Source organism: Acomys russatus, chromosome 25, assembly GCF_903995435.1.
Source record: "Acomys russatus chromosome 25, mAcoRus1.1, whole genome shotgun sequence".
Classification (NCBI taxonomy): domain Eukaryota; kingdom Metazoa; phylum Chordata; class Mammalia; order Rodentia; family Muridae; genus Acomys; species Acomys russatus.
In genome coordinates, this window is record NC_067161.1 from 12172617 (window position 1) to 12190023 (window position 17407).

Sequence of the window (17407 nt, forward strand, 5' to 3'; positions counted from 1 at the left end):
GTTTACAAATGAGCACAAACATACACAGTAACTTGTACTTACCCAACCTGAATGAGTTCATTCAACTTGGTTGCATTCTTGTCATCCATACCTTTAAATACACAGAAAAGTAAGTGAGGCCACGGGGTGGTTAGGAGCAAACAATCACAAATTCCCACACTGCCTTCCAAAAAGACTCCAGATCTCGACAACGAATGTTCTATGTTTTAAAGAATGTGTATCTGTAGTAAAGTTGACTAGTACCCTGTCTGTCCCAGACAGCCTCTTCCTAACCATTTTCTCAAGGGTCTAATGTGCTGTGTACAGCTAATCTCTCCTGGCAGGAATTGTTCCTGATATTCTGGTACTGCTAAACCACTGTTCCCATACAGCCCGGGGCTGACAACTGCTACCTCCAGGTATCTCACTGGGTCCTGGGCCTTCTTTTCCTGATGTCTGTATGTAGATTCGCAGGCACATAGTTTGAATCCCAGCCTACTAAATGATGATGTTAATGCCCTACTTTTTCTGCCCTCGTCACTATCCTCAAGATGTTTTTGGAGGAAAGCAAGAATTAAAAAGCTAACACAGGGGGCTGGAGAGATGGCTCAGTGGTTAAAAGCACTGCCTGCTCTTCCAAAGGACCCGGGTTCAATTCCCAGGACCCACATAGCAGCTCACAACTGTCTGTAACTCCAAGATCTGACACTCTCATACTAACGCACATAAAAATTAAAAAAAAAAAGCTAACACAATCCAGGTGGTGGTGCACGTCGTTACTCCCAGCACACAGGTGGCAGAAGCAGACAGATCTCCGAGTTAGAGACCAGCCTGGTCTACAGAGTGAGTTCCAGGACAGCCAGGACTACACAGAGAAACCCTGTCTTGAAAAACCACAAAGAATGAGAGATGAACAAGAAGTGAAAGAATTCAATGCTGGCACAACTGGACCACAGAAAGTAAAGGAAACTCTCACCATGAAGGGAAGGGCCAGCTAGAAATTGCTTCTGGAAAGGAAGAAGAGCACTGGAAAGGGCAAATCCAAGAGCCAGACGCACCAGGGCCCTTAGACGGCCATGCACCACCACAAACATGAAAACAGTAAGTACAACAGAGCGTGAGCCTTGTGTGAGCAGGGACAGGAGCTCAGATCTGCAGGAGGAGATGGCCTAATGAAGAGGGAAGCTAGGGCAGGGACAAGGTCCTACAGCCCTATGTCTAGCAGGTTGTACAGAGAGAGGCCTAAGGGTGCCACCCAAGTAGAGGAGGCCAAGCCAACCAGACAGGACCTTATAAGACATGTCCTTGAAGAAACAAGGAGGGATAAGAAGGGGAAAAGTGAGACTTCCTGGACATGACATTTAGCTGATGCCTGTGGTGGGTCTATAGGCTGAGACGAGGACAAGCAGCCTTGAACTGCAGTTCCACTAGGGCCTATGGAGACCCTGCCAGAACCCCTGTCACATGTTTGCTCAGATGGGCAGTCACAGCAGAAAAAAAGTAATGCAACCACTTTGTATACAGATGGCTTTGGCTGTGAGGCAGTGGTCCTGGGTGTGGACTTGACTATCACTTGAGGAAGGTCTAAAGACTGAATATAGCAGGAAGTTAGCTGGCACTGCAGCCTTTGATAGGTTTAAAATGACTCAGTGCAATCACGGCAGGTGGTGGGTAGTCCAGATCACAGGACTGAGGTCTTTAGGGTGTGATATAAAGATGCACAATTAAATGGCAGTGAGCAAAAATGTACCTGGGTGTGTAAACCTGTGTGAAAAGCATAAGCAAACATTAATAAATGGGAGGTCAGGTGAAGGCATGGTCATTATATCTTTTTTTTTTTTTTTAAATTTCAAGATAAAAGTTGGAGAAGAACCAGAGGCTTTACTGTACACTCAGGCCAGCAGTGAGCCTACTAGGATGACCCAGAGACAGCACAGTACTCACAGCCCCCAATCTTCTTGCGTAGCTCGCCATAGCAGATGAGGCCATAGAGTTCCTGGGATGACTTCTTTAGCCCTCGAGAAAACACTGGAAGACAAGAGGATGCATGTTAGGCCTGTGTGCACAAGAACACTGTGAGGCTTATCACACATGGGTCACAGCCCCTCAGGCGTGTAGTTGCTGACCTCTGTAGAAACTGGCAAAAGTACACAGGAGGAGCAGGGTGGTTTCAGGAACTGAGGGGTGAGGTCGAAACATGTCTCCTGGAGAAGAAAATGGCTTGACAAGGAGTGTTCTCAGGGGAGGGGAAGAGGAGCTGAATGGCCAGCACCTTTCAGTAGCGTTTCCCAAGCACAGGAGAGCTGAGCCCTGAGAACTCACCTTGCACTGGCCTGTGCCCTCCCCAGATGACAGTGGATATATATCCAACAAGGCCCTTCCCAACATCCATCCTTGCAATGTCACCAATAGGTGCCAGCTTTATTTAGGAGAAAACAACCAGGGACATGGCTCCATATGGAACCACACAGCTTCTGTGTGAGGTCTCAAAGCCTCCTTTGAGAAGCAGAAGGGGACAGAAGCTACACTCGTGCCTGCTCCCTCACCTTGTTCCTCAGGTGCTTTAGTCTAGAGCCATCCTGTAGATGAGAATCACCCTGAGGACAGCAGGGCACACCTGAGGATCTCAGGAGTTTTGCATCCTGCATGGCCCTCACTGAGCACCAAGCAAAGAGTGAGCCTTCTGTGTTGTCTATAGATATTTTCCAATTCAGAACATGGGAGCCAAGCAACAGTCAAGGCACTGTCAGATCACCTCAGAGCAGAGACAAATGTCCCCTGCAAAATCTCTCAATTGTTTTCTCCGGTTCTCTCCTCAGAGACTTCTTCTAGGCCTCAACATTTAGCTGTGTGCAACAGGAAATGAATACACTAGTATGATTCTGAACTGTGGACTACTTCAAAGACTCTGCCTTTCCTAAAATACTAGGTCTGACCAATTTTGAAGGTTTTCCTGAGGGAAAAGAAAAACCCAAGACCATGTCAGAATCTCAAAAGGAACCTAAGATGTCAATGGATAACAAAAATGTAGCCCATAAATATGACAGACTTTTACTCAATTACACTAAAATATAGGCAACCATAAAATCATGCTCAGTGAAAGAAGCCATAAAAAAAGGGAGGGGGCAAGGAATAATCATGTATGCTATGAGATGATTTGCATGAGACCCCAAAACAGATAAGAGGTGTGGGGGCGTCTCAGAGGTAACGGAAGTCCTTTACAACTAGACAAGGCAGAGGTTACAGAACACCATGAGTGTACCAAATGCTGACCTAAGCAAGACAAGGAGGGTGAGCTGTAGGCTATGTGGACCATATTACAGCAACAACAATAAAAATGATTTTAAAAGTTTACTATCTAAAATATCAAAGGAAGAAAGCCCCCCACAAACACACCAATAAACAAACAAACAAACAAACAAGAAAAGGCCTGGCAATGGTGGCACCCACCTTTAATCCCAGCACTTGGGGTTCTCTCTGAGTTCTCTCTGAGAACTCTCTGAGTTCAAGGCCAGCCTCATCTACAGAGCTAGCTCTAGGAAAGCCAGGGCTAGCTACACAGAGAAATCCTGTCTTTAAAAACCAAAAGATGAAAGAAAGGAAGGAAGGAAGGAAGGAAGGAAGAAAGAAAGAAAGAAAGAAAGAAAGAAAGAAAGAAAGAAAGAAGAGGAGGGGAAGGAGGGAGGAAAAAAAAAAAAAGAGCTGCACAAGCTCCAAAGGGGAGAAAACTGTATCAAATGTTTAAAAAGTATAGAAAAGTAGCTGGAGGATGGAAGTAGGAACCCCAGGGAGAACAAAGCGCCCCTAGGTGTGTCCTTGTCCTATCACAAGGAGCACCCGGCTATTGTATGTGCTGTTACGGGCTCAGAGATGGAGAACAGAGCTTGTCTTTGGAACATAAGTGTGTTGGGAAAAGCTCCAACCTGACAGGAGATAATAGCAGAAAGGTGGGCCTTCCAGGAATACCAGCAGCAGCTGTCAGGGACCTGTTTACTGTATAGAAACAATACAGAGCTGTACGACTACTAAAATTCCAGACAAAGCACACAGAAGCCAGAGCACTGAGCAGCAATAAAAGGGAGCTAAATTCCCAGTAATGGCCTGCCATAGGTCACCTCAGTCCCCAGAATATGACACATGCCCTTCTTACCTCTGCTTTGGCTCTTAGCAATGCTTAGAAACTCCACTATAACCCAAGGGTAGGGCACTTTCTCTGTAACTCTAACAGACTGCTTGAAATACAAGGAACAATACTGCTTCACGTGATGCAACATAACAGCACAGAAGGACCCTGGGGAATTCAAAACACACTAGAGACCCTTGACCTGAGGTTCCCCCAGGTATGAAAGCCATCTGAAAAGGTTGGCTGGTGTCAAGGTGCTTGGTTCAGACTCCTGCTTCTGGCACAGAGGCAAGTGGCTGGCCCCTGGATGCATGTGTCCACTGATGGCCCATCAGAACCTTGGGAGAGCCATGACACAATACAAAGAATGCCCTTCATGTGTGGTGACTGTGCAGTCAACAGGACCAAGGAAGACAGGAGCGAAGGTGGGTCACCACACAGGGAAGTGAAAGAATACAGTTTGGTGTGATCCCTTGCCCCTGATGGGATAAAGGCTAAAAGAAATGATGCTACCAGGGTCAGGAGGTGGTTCTGCAGAGAAAGGTAACAGAAAAGAAACATTACCTTTATATAGGCTTTGCGATAGAGACCCATGAACAAATCTGAGACTTGGCAGATCCATGGGAGGAGCACGTGTCTCAGGGCCATGGACAGCACTCGACTTTGCATCCTCCACCATGCCTGAAGGCAGAGCTTGATGAACAACTCACACACACTCAGGCGTCACACGGGGGATAAACTGAATCCATAACAGTTTTTCGATCCTAACTCATTACTCATCTCTCGCTGGGGGAGACTTCTCAAGAGGGGCTGGAGTGGACCCTCAGTCTAAGAATGGCTTTTAGAACTTACTATGAGCTCCAACAAGAAAAGAGGAAGTGCACAAACAGTGCATCTGGACGGAACCAATGCTTCACTACAATATGACGTGAGTGAAGACAGCCGTGGGTCTCAGGGACTGGAGAGTACTGAGACACTGAAACAAATCAGGGATGGGACACACAGCAGTGGTGGGAAAAATTGAAAAAGAAGCTGGGCATGGTGCACATGTTTAATCCTAGCATTAGGGACGCAGAGGCAGGAAGATCTCTCTGAGTTCAAGATCAGCCTGTTCTTAATGAGAGTTCTAGGGCAGCCAGGGCTTTTACAGAGAAATTCTGTCTTGAAAAACAAACAATAATTGAAAGAGAACAAAACAGTGATGACTTGAATTCTGCAGAAAAATCTTACGTTGGTGACCATATGAATTCTGAAAGCTAAGAAGCATCCTGAGATCAACTGGGAGATGCCCCAGGTGTGAGAGTGACAATCTAATCCCAGGGGTCTCTAGAAATGAATAGACAAGAGGAGAAAGGGTGTGTGACCCCACAGAGCACTGCTTCTCAGGCAAGCATTGTTTTTTAAAGCTACAGTAACAGGATGCGTCTTGTATTATGATAACTCTTATGACTTGACAAAGAGCACACCACAAGAATGTTAAGGATCAGGGTGTCAAAGGCCACAGCTATACACTAGTGATTTTACATCAGAAACTTTATGCTCTGGAAAATCTGAAGTGAGGATTAGAAGGAAGGGTCTCTAGTACAAGCCCACAACAGAAACTGCAGACATGCAAGGCACAATGGAGCAGGCTGGGACCAAATGGGTGCAGGGAGGGAATCCAGAAACGTGGATGAAGGAAGTGGCTAAGTGTTACAGGGAAGGGCAAGTGATGAGGCTATGCACTGAAGAGATAGTGTCACCGCCAAAGTCAACCAAGGATGCTTTTAACCAGAAACCAGACCAACAGGAACTGGACTGTGTAAATCCTGACTGTAACGCAGATGACCAGAGTACGGACAAAGCCAGCATCCACCCCAACAGACCAGCAAAATTCAGGCTTTCTTGTGCATTCACTGCTCAACTTATTTCAGTGCCCAAACTCATAGGGGGACCCAGAACCTTATGCTGTGGGGAGTTTCCTCCCAGGTAGACATCTTCCTCCATCTTGGAAGGAAACGCCTTGAGACATAGGATGTAAAGAGAAACTGAAGAAGCAGATAGTCTAGGACAGGATGCTTACAACAGGATGCTCTGGGGAAAGGCAGAATACTTCCTGCAGGGAAGCGCCATTAAGAAAGAAGTAAACAAAAAAAAAAAAAAAAAAAAAAAAAAAAAAAATTAAAAAAAAAAAAACAAAAAAAAAAAAAAAAAACAAAAAAAAAGAAAGAAGTAAACAACTCAAAATAGCTCTATCAAGTACCTGAAACTGACCACATTCCTAGGCCAGGTTCCCTCTGCAAGACTATATAGGCAGTAAAGACTACTGAGAGTTACTCTCAGACAAGCCAAACTATAAAGAAAACTCTCAGTAAAGCCCAACTGCCTAGAAGTGGAGACCAGCAAAGCCACTGTGGAAGAACACTTTCCAACCTGCTGAGTTGACGGCAGTGTGCACAGTACATCCAGCTTTGGTGAGCCATCACACCTGCTGAGTGGGCTTGGGTGACACTGCTTGGAGTCACTTCTGCTACTCTAAGTGGCCCTTCACTTACATCCCTGTAAGTAGTCCCGCCGCCCCCCCAAAGAAACCGCATTGGTCTGCCCAATTGGAGTTTGGTGGTATGAGTGGCTTTGTCTAGTCTGTCACGGACTCCCTCCCTCTCTGGGGTGAGTAGATAGTTGTGTTGTGCTTCCCAGGAAAAGCCTGTCACCCAACACACACACACACACACAAACACACACACTCTCTCTCTCTCTCTCTCTCTCACTCTCTCCCTCACTCAAGACACTGAAACACAGCAAACCTAACTCGAACAGTGGTAAGGTCCCTGTAACATGGACACAGGCAACTTCCTCATAATTAAGTTTAATCAATAGGCTCTGGATACACCACCAACCAAAGCACTAGGAGGCAAGTGCCATAGAAAGCAGATGGGTAAAAACGGTGTTACGGGGGGCAATGCGTGTTTGCCTGAATGGAACCCACTTTGCCTGGTGGTCTGGAGGCTGAGTCTGTGGAACGCTCACCATTGTCGAAGTCTATGTACTTGGTAATCTTGTGCCAGGTACGGTAGTAGAAATGGCGGACCTGCTCTTTGTTCTTCACCATGCTCGCAGGCTTGCCCTTCTTCTTGTACTTCAGAGCAATGTTGTTTTGAATGGCTTCAAAATCTTTTCCATGCTAGAAAACAAAGTCCACAATAAAACACAGCAATGAAAATACAACAACCTGCGGGGTAGTGGTGGCGCACGCCTTTAATCCCAGAACGTGGGAAGCAGAGGCAGTTGGATTCCCATGAGTTCAAGGCCAGCCTGGCCGACAGAGTGAGTTCCACGACAGCCAGAGCTACAGGACAGCCAGAGCTATTACGAGAAACCCTGTCTCGAAAAGCAAACAAACAAACAAAAACAAAAAACAAACAAAACAAACAAACAAAAAAAAACCAGAATACTGAAGGTATGCAGAGCAAGATGACAAGTTTCAATTTATACCCAAATCCCAAATCATATGGGCACAAGTCAGTGAAGTGAATGGATTATGATCTCCACAATGAAGTAGGCTCCATGAGTCCACATGTACAGAACACATGTGACAAAAACACCAGGGAGAGGAGGAAAGGCTCTTCTTCACAGGGGACCTGTAGTCTTCTGACCAAGAGCGATGGAAACAAGACCGTCACTGTGACTGCTATGTCAGGTAAAGCAGCCAGGTTGCTTAAGCTAACGTTAAGAAAGAATGATGGAAAATGTGGTATTTTCTGTCTCAATACCCAGAATGATCTGAAAGGTACTACCTGAAGGCACTGGTAAAGGCTGGCATCACAACTGTGGTAGCTCTCACATAAAACTGCCAAGGAGTTTTGTTTTGGGTTGTTTATTTGTTTTGTTTTGTTTTTCAAGACAGGGTTTCTCTATGTAGCCCTGGCTGTCCTAGACTCGCTTGTAGACCAGGCTGGCTTCGAACTCACAACAATCTGGCTGCCTCTGCCTCCCTGAGTGCTGGGATTAAAGGCTTGTGCCACCATGCCCTGCTTTTGTTTTGGACTTTTATTGTTTTGGTTTTCTTCCTTCCTTCCTTCCTTCCTTTGTTTATGTATATGAGTGCATTGAATGTGTGTACCATAGTACAAATGTGGAGGTCAAAAATGGATACTGGAGATCAGGCCAGGTAGGTGGTCAGGCTTGATGACAAACACTTTTACCTGTTGTGCTACCTCACTGGCCTTTAATAACGTCTTTAAAGTCTGAAGTTGTGTCAAAATGAAAAGTTAAATTAATTTAAATGACAACTTATTCATTGCTTTAAAAGATTTAACAGGAAGCAGACACTTAAGACTAAGACAGGTGGACGGGGAGATGGGAGGCCAGCCCAGGCAACACACTTAAGACCCAATCTCGTAAAAAAAAAAAAAAAAAAATGCAGACACCTAATCATGAAAAGGTAGATCTGGGTCTAAAAGACCTCATCTCTGTGCCTAGCTGGGAGGCTATCTCCTCAGCACCTATTAACTTAAACAGGAAGCATATATAGACAGTCTCACTGCTATGACGTCCGACTACCTCATTTATGACTCCTGGACATGTATTCTCAAACTCTATTGTCTATGGGATTTGTGTATGTGCCCTACAGTCAATCTGCATGTGCCTGTTGTATTTGTCTGATATGATGGTAAGCCCCTGAAAGGCAGGGCCTAAAGCACCTCTACACTGCTAGAACCACAGGTATTCTAATCTCAACAACAAAAATTAGGCAAAGCTAAAAGTGAAAAAACCTCAAAGTCAAAGTGGTGGAAACTCACAGTAGTTACTCAGCAAAAAGCCAAAGATATTGCTGATGTCTATGCATCTGCAGGAAACTGCATGGGGTACCTTGAGATGCACATCAAAGACAAGGCCTTCACAGCCGTTCTCAATGCACTAAATTAAGAATAGTGTGGTTGAGCCGGGCGTGGTGGCGCACGCCTTTAATCCCAGCACTCGGGAGGCAGAGGCAGGCGGATCGCTGTGAGTTCGAGGCCAGCCTGGTCTACAAAGTGAGTCCAGGATGGCCAAGGCTACACAGAGAAACCCTGTCTCGAAAAACCAAACCAAACCAAAACCAAAACAAAAACAAAAATAATAGTGTGGTTAAAAGAATTATGATTTTTTAAAAAATAATCACACAGGTAGAAGACAAAATGAAAACTCAGTTGTAGGCTTTATATTATACACAAACACCACTGAGACCAAAAGGAGTGAGCCAAGGTCTGAGGTGCCTTCTATTTAGGGCACATCCACCTGCCCACCTCTGCACACTTCTAACAGTAGGACTGGAGCTCACTGCTAGCCACAGGGTAGAGTCTAGATGGCCATCCCCTAAAAAACCAATGTGAGTTCAGGCCCAAAATTGTCCACACTAGAGCTAGAGATGTGGGTATCTTAAGCAAAAGAGAATAGACCGAGGCCTCGGACAAAGACAGAAGCAGAGTCCCTGCATCATCTGGTCAGCATCTGTACCCTCTGGGCCAGGACAACCACCCTGAGCCAGGAGTGTTGCTGTGAGCTGGGTTCCTAATGGTGGCAAGTAAGTCACATTAGGTTCCTCAAAAAGACAGTGAGCGTGTGCAAATCTATTCAGTGAGGAAGCACCATGCCTAGCATGCACAAAGCCTCATTCCCAGCATCCCAGCATGTGCACACACACACCCAAATATGTTGACAAATATTATACAAACAATTCTCAGAACTGAGGTCTATGAACAGCTACCATTAATCCCATAGCTGGAGATTTCAGGTGCCCATATTTAACCAACACTGATCAAACAGACAGCAAGCTTCACCAGGGTCTTTTAGTCAGAACCTACACAAGACATAAGGCATATGTACACATTCTTGCACTCGCTGCTTTTGTCAGCTTGACACCAACTACAGTCACCTGGGAAGAGCGACCCTTATATGAGGAACTACCTCCATCCTATTGGCCTGTGGCCTGGCTGTGGGGCATTTTCTTGATAAATGATTGGCATGGAAGAGCCCAACCTACTGTGCTGGCCCTGAGCATACTATCCTAGCTGAGCAAGCCGTGGAAGTAACCAATAAGTCATGTTCCTCCATGGTTTCTGCTTCCAGGTTCCTGCCTGAGTTCCTGTCCTGATGCCGGTGACAGTTTGTGACCAGACAGTTGTAAGATGAAATCAGAAATCAACCCTTTCCACCCCAAGATGTTTTTGATCATGGTGTTTATTACAGCAATGGCAACAGAAACTACAATAACTCTCTCTTTCCCTCTCTCCCTCGCTATGTATCGATCACAGAAAGCACTAATAATATTACTACTAACTGAAAATTTAGGAGGTCTAAGAACACATGCCTGGCTGGGAAAAAAGGAAACAGGGCGAGCCCAATCGCAGGAAAACGCTCTGCGCACCTGGAAATGGCAGAGGATGTTCTTCACAAAAAAACCTTTCGGCTCTGCTTTCAATCAACAACCACACCTCACACTTCACGCTCTGCAGCTGGACAGCCAGACCACCTCACAGAGTTCAGTCTCCCAAGAAAGAAGGAAAACACCATAAAACTCACTAACAGAGCTGGGCATGGTGGTGCACGCCTTTAATCCCAACACTTGGGAGGCAGAGGCAGGCAGACTGTCATGAGTTCAAGGCCAGCCTGGTCTACAGAGCAAGTTCCAGGACAGCCAGAGCTGTTACACAGAGAAACTCTGTCTGAAAACATCAAAAGAAAAAGACACTCTTACAGCCTGGCAGGAATCACACGTCTTCTATGCCTGAAAGCTTTAAGAAGCATAACTGGAAGATGTAATCCATATAGATGGGGTCTATGCTTTATTATAACTCTGAAAAGAAAAAAACCTTTTCACATTTGTTTGAATGATTTTGCAACTTCCCTAACAAGTCTTATATGTATCTATTTCATTCTTTCTATGGATAACTAGGGTCAAGTCATGTGACCGTTTCATTCACACTCCACTGGGAATTAGACTATCACCCACAGGAAGGAGGGATTCCAGCCATAGGAATATAATGAAACCAAGTCTGTGGCCCCTTAGGCGTCTCCCTTTCTAGTCTTCTATAAACACTTGATGATTTAAAATTTCTATGCTTCATTTTGTGCTGAGCTTGTCCTTCCTAGGCTTCCACAGGGTGCATCCCAGATTAAGTCAACATGCGGAAAAAGTCATCTAAATAAGGAATGTGAACAAAGATGTCCACAACAGTGTTATTTACAATCACAGAATCTGCAAGGAATTAAAATCATAAATAAGAACAGATAAACAGGCTGGGCGTGGCGGCACATGCCTTTAATTCCGGCACTCAGGAGGCAGAGGCAGGTAGATCTCTGCGTTTGAGGCCAGTGTAGTCTATAAAACAAGTCCAGGACAGCCAAGGCTACACAGAGAAACTGTCTCAAAAACAAAAAACAGGGCTCAGAGGTTAAGAGCACTGACTGCTCTTCCAGAGGCAACCACATGGTGGCTCACAACCATCTACAATCCAGTCTGATGCCCTCTTCTGTCCTGCAGGTGTTCATGCAGGCAGAGTACTGTATACACAATAAATAAATACATCTTTAAAAAACAAAACAAACAAGAATAGATAAGCAGGCTGGGTAACCAGCCTAGTAGTGAGGCTCCTTGTTCAGCAATCACAAGGCCCCAGGGACTGATGGACACAGACACAGACATGCGCAAGGGACATCTACTGCAGCCACTCAACTCTGTTACTAAATCAAAAATCAGACCAAACAGCACATGAAGGCATGGGCATGGCTATATGCCTGCAAAACTTCTCTTTATACAAAACAGACACAGGTGTGTATAGGCCCACCTGTCTACCTCCCAAGCAGAACATTTACAGACATTTTTGTTGTTGTAATGAGCAAAAGGGCTCCGTGGCTAAGGGCATTGGCTGTTCTTCCCAAGAATTCAGGGCAGGGCAGAGGCAGGCTGATCGCTGTGAGTTCAAGGTCAGCCTGGTCTATAAAGCAAGTTCAGGACAGTCAAGGCTACACAGAGAAACCCTATTTTGAAAAATGAGGAAAAAACAAACAAACAAACAGAAAAATCACCCCTCAGGTCAGTTCTCAGCATTCACACAGCAACACAAATGCAGTTTCAAGGTATCTGGCATCTTCTGTCCTAAGGATATTTCATGCATGTGGTATGAATACACACACACATAAAACTAAAACAAATAAATCCTTAAAAAATAAACAAAAAGAGGCACCATGCAAAACTTCGAAGTGCAGGCAGCTGGCCAAGTACAGCCACATCAGTAGACAGTGGATCTGCTGAGAAGTGGCTTTCCTACTCTGACAGAACTTGGCATTTGGCTCTAAGTCAGCTGTAAAATCTTCTGGGACTTAGCTGCTACTCTGGCTGACGGGGACAGGCACCTACTCGTCCTTCTGCACTGGATCAGTAACTGTATAGCCAAGGAGGTCCTGAGGAAGGTTATACTCCAGGCAAGAAGTTGAGAGCCTTGGGAAGGACCATTCATCCTAATGGCCCCAGGAAGGAGATGACAACTACCCTGGCCACTCCTGGGATCCTTGATAGAATCTAACCACTTAAAAGCTATGCAGCAAAGGGAAATGTGAGGTAACCTGTGAAAGCGCAGGAGGACGACTGCGTGTGGGTCCTGGTCTCACGGCTACAACTCACCTCATACAGCCCTTCAAAGAAGGTGTTCTTGTCCTCGGTGCTCCACGACTCCCACTGCCTCCGGACCTTCTTTCCTTCCTCCTTCTCAGTGCCTGAAGATCCTAAGTTACGGGAAGAGGAGCGCGGCCCTCCTGCAGGGGTGGCAGGAGCAACCCCAGACACGTTTCCAGAAGATGATGCACCACCGTCACCTCCTTGGAAAGAAAAAACTATACAGTAACCTGTTCTAGAAAGCTGTTCTAGAAAGCAAGGACAGAGGGGCACCAAGGGCACAGCTCATTGTCCTACCCAAGCCCAAACCTTCAATAGGTGATGCCAGCAAAAGAGCACCCCAAAGCCACCGAGTCCTGAACAGAAGCCAGAGTTGACCGACGATTCTAAAATGTCTGTACAGTGAGGAGAGCACTGTGTGGACTGTTTTAACAATACAATGAATCTGACATTTTGTCCATACTCAATATAATCCCTGTGCCTTCAGCAACACCACAAATCACATTTCATTTTGACAGAGTACATTTTTATGTGTAAAGGACTATCTACACAAATACAGTTGCTATTTCAGAATATGGATCATTTAATGCCTAAGGTGCTAGCTATAAATGTCTGAAGACTCCATCTCTTGCCTTTCCTCTCCAGGGATAGAAATTTGACAACAGGGCCTTATGCATACTGGCAATCACTCTACCACTGAGCTCATCTCCATACCTGAGACCCCTCTCTTATCTTTCATGGGCCTCCACATTATCTCTAGGGTCCTAAAATTCCACCACTCTTAAAAGTTCTCCAGCAGCATGAGTCCCTGACTTTTAGCAAAATCCTTCCAAACCCATTGCCCACAGGGTAGCACAACAGAATGTAAGGGGCCCCAGAGGCAAACCCAGGATACAGATGAGGAACTGATGCCCGGCCTGGTGCTCTGCCAGCCATGCACCTTGTTGTGGGGAGTAGGAACCCACAGCACTCCCCGAGTCTCCTTTTATAAGACTGCAGAACCACAGAATGTCAAGAAACCTTCCAAGCCTGAAACAATCTCAGGGAGAAAGTTAAGATCACAGAAGTAATCATCCTTTAAAGAGCAAACATGTTTTTGTTTTTTGTCAGAGTCTTATTTTGTAGCCCAGGCACACTTTGAACTCATGGCAATCCTCCTGCTTCAGTCTCCCAAGTACTAGGTTTACAGGCGTTCACACTATGTTTGAATCAGAAAACTGTGAAATATTTTCCTAATGAGATAGTTGTAAGCCTTTCTAGCAGAGATTTAATTTCTAGTCAGCCTGGTAAGATTTTTCCTGGATAGCTTCTGGGCTACTCCTTCCCCTAGGGTCTCCCTTTACTAGGGATGTTTCAAAGAATCAGCTTCATTGAAGAGCGTGAAAGATGAAAAATTAAAAATTAGAAGTCAATTAATGCACACTTGAAAGGATTATCTCTGACTGTCTCTATTAGAACATGCACAGGGCTGCCAAGCAGGGGCTGCTGAGAGCAGGGAGGGTAGAGACTAGGCTCATTGCAGCAGCGTTGTCTAGCCCAATGTCCAATAGAGTATTCTCTAGATGCTGGGCAATGCACCAATCTGCTGTGTCTAGGCAGGGACAAGATCAAGAGGAGAAATAAACAATTCTTTATGGGCTGTATAGCTCAGCTTAGATACCATACATATATGTGTACATATATATTAAAGACTTCTTTTGTTTTGTTTTGTTTTGTTTTTTTCATGACAGGGTTTCTCTGTGTAGCCTTGGCTGTCCTGGGCTCGTTTTGTAGACCAGGCTGTCCTGGAATTCAGAGATCCTCCTACCTCTGCCTCCTGAGTGCTGGGATTAAAGCCATGTGTCACCACTGCCTGGCCAAGCTGAATATTTGAAAACAACTCATACTCAGAAGTCAGAAAACTGCAAATTTGCACACATGGCAAACATTTCTGCTAGCTAGCTACATCAAATGGGTTCTAGTCTCTCATTAGATATGTGTGGGTTAACTTCAAGAGGCAATGTTATCAGAATTATAGAAACACAGAAATCAATGGTTTATCAAACAAACTGTCCAGGTACCTAGCAATAACAAAATAAGGCAATTTAAGTATGAACTGAGGATAAAAACATGGTGGTGTACACCTTTAATCCCAGCACTCAGAAGACAAAGACAGGTGAATCTCTATGAGTTTGAGACCAGCCTGGACTAGTAGTGAGTTCTTGGCCAGCCAAGGGTTACATAGTGAGACCCTGTCTCACAAAATAAACAAACAAAACCATACAAAACAAACCTAGTTCCTCAATCTCATTAGCTACATTTCCAACAGTTAAAGGCCTCACATGGTTCATGGTTACCTTCCTAGATAGTGCAAAACATTTGCTCAGCGTGGAAAGTGCTAGACTAGTCAGTGATGTGCTTGATACTCAGTACTTACTGCTCTGGGCACAGAGATAGAGTGAAAATAGACTTCAGTCTGTATCTGGACCAGCAACACTACTCAGATCCCTGGGCTACACAGCAGGCCAAGGACGGGCTGCTCAAGACTGTCCCTTTCAGCACAACAAACCCAGAGTGTTTGCAACAGGCAGGGTGCGAAAGCACTTCCAGGAGGTAGGAGATGTTTCTGAGGGAGACTAAAAATCAAGTCACCAGCTAAAACAATTCACAGGACCCATAGGTCTTCCCATGCGCCATTCAGCACATGCTGGCTGTCCGCCTTTGCACCTCACAATGGAGGACTTCAAGATAGTCCTAGTTTCTCAAGAAACACAAGCTCTCTTCTCTCCAGTAATAGCATGCTAGCCATCCAGCCCTTCAAGGACCACTCGGCTTAACTCCTGTTAGTCCGTGTTGGCATTGGCATGCTCAAAAGTACAGACACACAGCTTCTAAGTCCAAGAACCCAATTGTCTGACAAATATCATGAGATTTTACTGGTTCACTGGTGACCTAAATAAGAAGAGTAAAGAATAAAGCAACTCCTCAGAGGAGCAACAGCCACTGTTCAAGGACCTGTGTCACTTGCTCTGAGATACCTGGTCCTTCTTTCTGTTGTCTCAAAAGTACTAGAACCACAGGAGGAAAATTAAGGCAACCTGGATATTCAAGTAAAAAAGCAAATCACTTCATGCAACCATTTCTAGCCTTTACTAGACAGCATCCTAGAACTCAGGAGCTTTGGAGAAAGAATACTGGACATCCAGTCTCCCTCCAAAATTTCAGGTGAAGACAAAAAGGAAACAGCACTAGGCGTGGTAGCGTAGGCCTTTAATCCCAGCACTCGGGAGGCAGAGGCAGGCAAATCGCTGTGAGTTTGAGGCCAGCCTGGTCTACAAAGCAAGTCCAGGACAGCCAAGGCTACACAGAGAAACCCTGTGTCGAAAAACAAACAAACAAACACAAACAAACAAACAAACAAACAGGAAGCAGCAAGTCAGGCGTGGTGGCACACTCCTTTAATTCCAGCACTGGGGAAGCAGAGAGAGGCGGTCTCTTGAGTTCAAGGCCCAGCCTGGTCTACAAAGGGAGTCCAGGACAGCCAGGGCTGTTACACAGAGAAACCCTGTCTCAAAAAAACAAAAACAATTTTTTTTTTTAAACAAACTTCATGACTGTGTTTGGGATATAACTCATTGATAAGACCTTGGGTTCAATCACCAGGAGAGAGAAAGAGAAAGTAGGGGAGAGAAGACCTGAGAAGGGGAGTGAGGAGGAGGAGGAGGGGAAGCAGGTAGGAGAATGGGGGGGGGGGGGCAAGAGCAGCGTGGTAAACTTTAGAGGATACTATTACAATTGGCCATATTTTAAAAGAACATTAACTCACTGTAGTCTGTCAGCTTCCTTCTGAGAACTAGAAATATTACATCCAGAAGCAGGTGACCAGCTATCAAGAGACACAGTGGTTGTCCTGAAGAGTCTCAGGCTCCGCTCATGTAGTCTGGTCTTAGAAAGGTGTCTTGGAAATCAACCCTAAGCTTCTCGACTTCTCAGTTCTGGCAGAGAAGCACCCCTATGGCCTGTGTTTGAGCATGAGGACAGGGACATTTCCCAGGGGCCAAGGATGGCACACATCAAGGCCCAACAAGGCCAGCTCAGGTTACAGCATGCACAGTAAAGGCAAGAGCTCATGAAGGAAACCTCAGATGCTGTGTCTCTGCTGGCAGAGAATGTTCACCTCAGGAGCTAGCTCAAGCAGCTCTGTTTGTAGAGTCCCACCGGTATCTGAGAGATGCCATCCTACCAAGGTCACACAGGAGGAATTCTTCATAAGCAAGCCAGTTATCCGTGACTGCCACCTCAACGGATGAATCCTAACACCTTCCACTGGCCCAGCCCCAATATCATTAACATCCAAAGCTGCTGCTTGATTAATATGGCAGGTGTTCAATAAGCAAACGAGGGTCCCTCCTGTCTCTGGTCATTCAACTAATTCCCAAAGGTGCCATCTGTATGCTCAACTGTTCTGTGAGAACCTTCCAAGGTGACGAGACTCTAAAGTGCCCTCCTTCACTCTTTGAAGATGACCTGAACCCTCACTTCTCATCCCTGGGTTACTCACTTATCACCTCAACAAGGAGACTCCCTTCTTCCCATCGAGCCTCCTGTCCTCACACCTGCAAGGCTGTCTCATGCCTCAAAGGTTCTCCCATCCCTCCCACAAACAAAGAAATTCATGCCGGGCAGTGGTG

The 17407-nt window shown here is 45.6% G+C and overlaps 1 protein-coding gene across 1 annotated transcript in view; it reads right to left on the bottom strand.

Moving 5' to 3' along the window:
• Cramp1 (cramped chromatin regulator homolog 1) overlaps positions 1–17407 on the bottom strand; it is a 50619-nt gene that overhangs the window by 25642 nt on the left and 7570 nt on the right. Inside the window, exons 3-6 of the mRNA XM_051167233.1 lie at positions 12747–12940; positions 7112–7265; positions 1924–2007; positions 43–91 (exon numbers count right to left, since the gene is read on the bottom strand). Coding sequence (XP_051023190.1) covers positions 43–91; positions 1924–2007; positions 7112–7265; positions 12747–12940 — 481 coding nt within the window. The remainder of the gene's footprint in view (positions 1–42; positions 92–1923; positions 2008–7111; positions 7266–12746; positions 12941–17407) is intronic.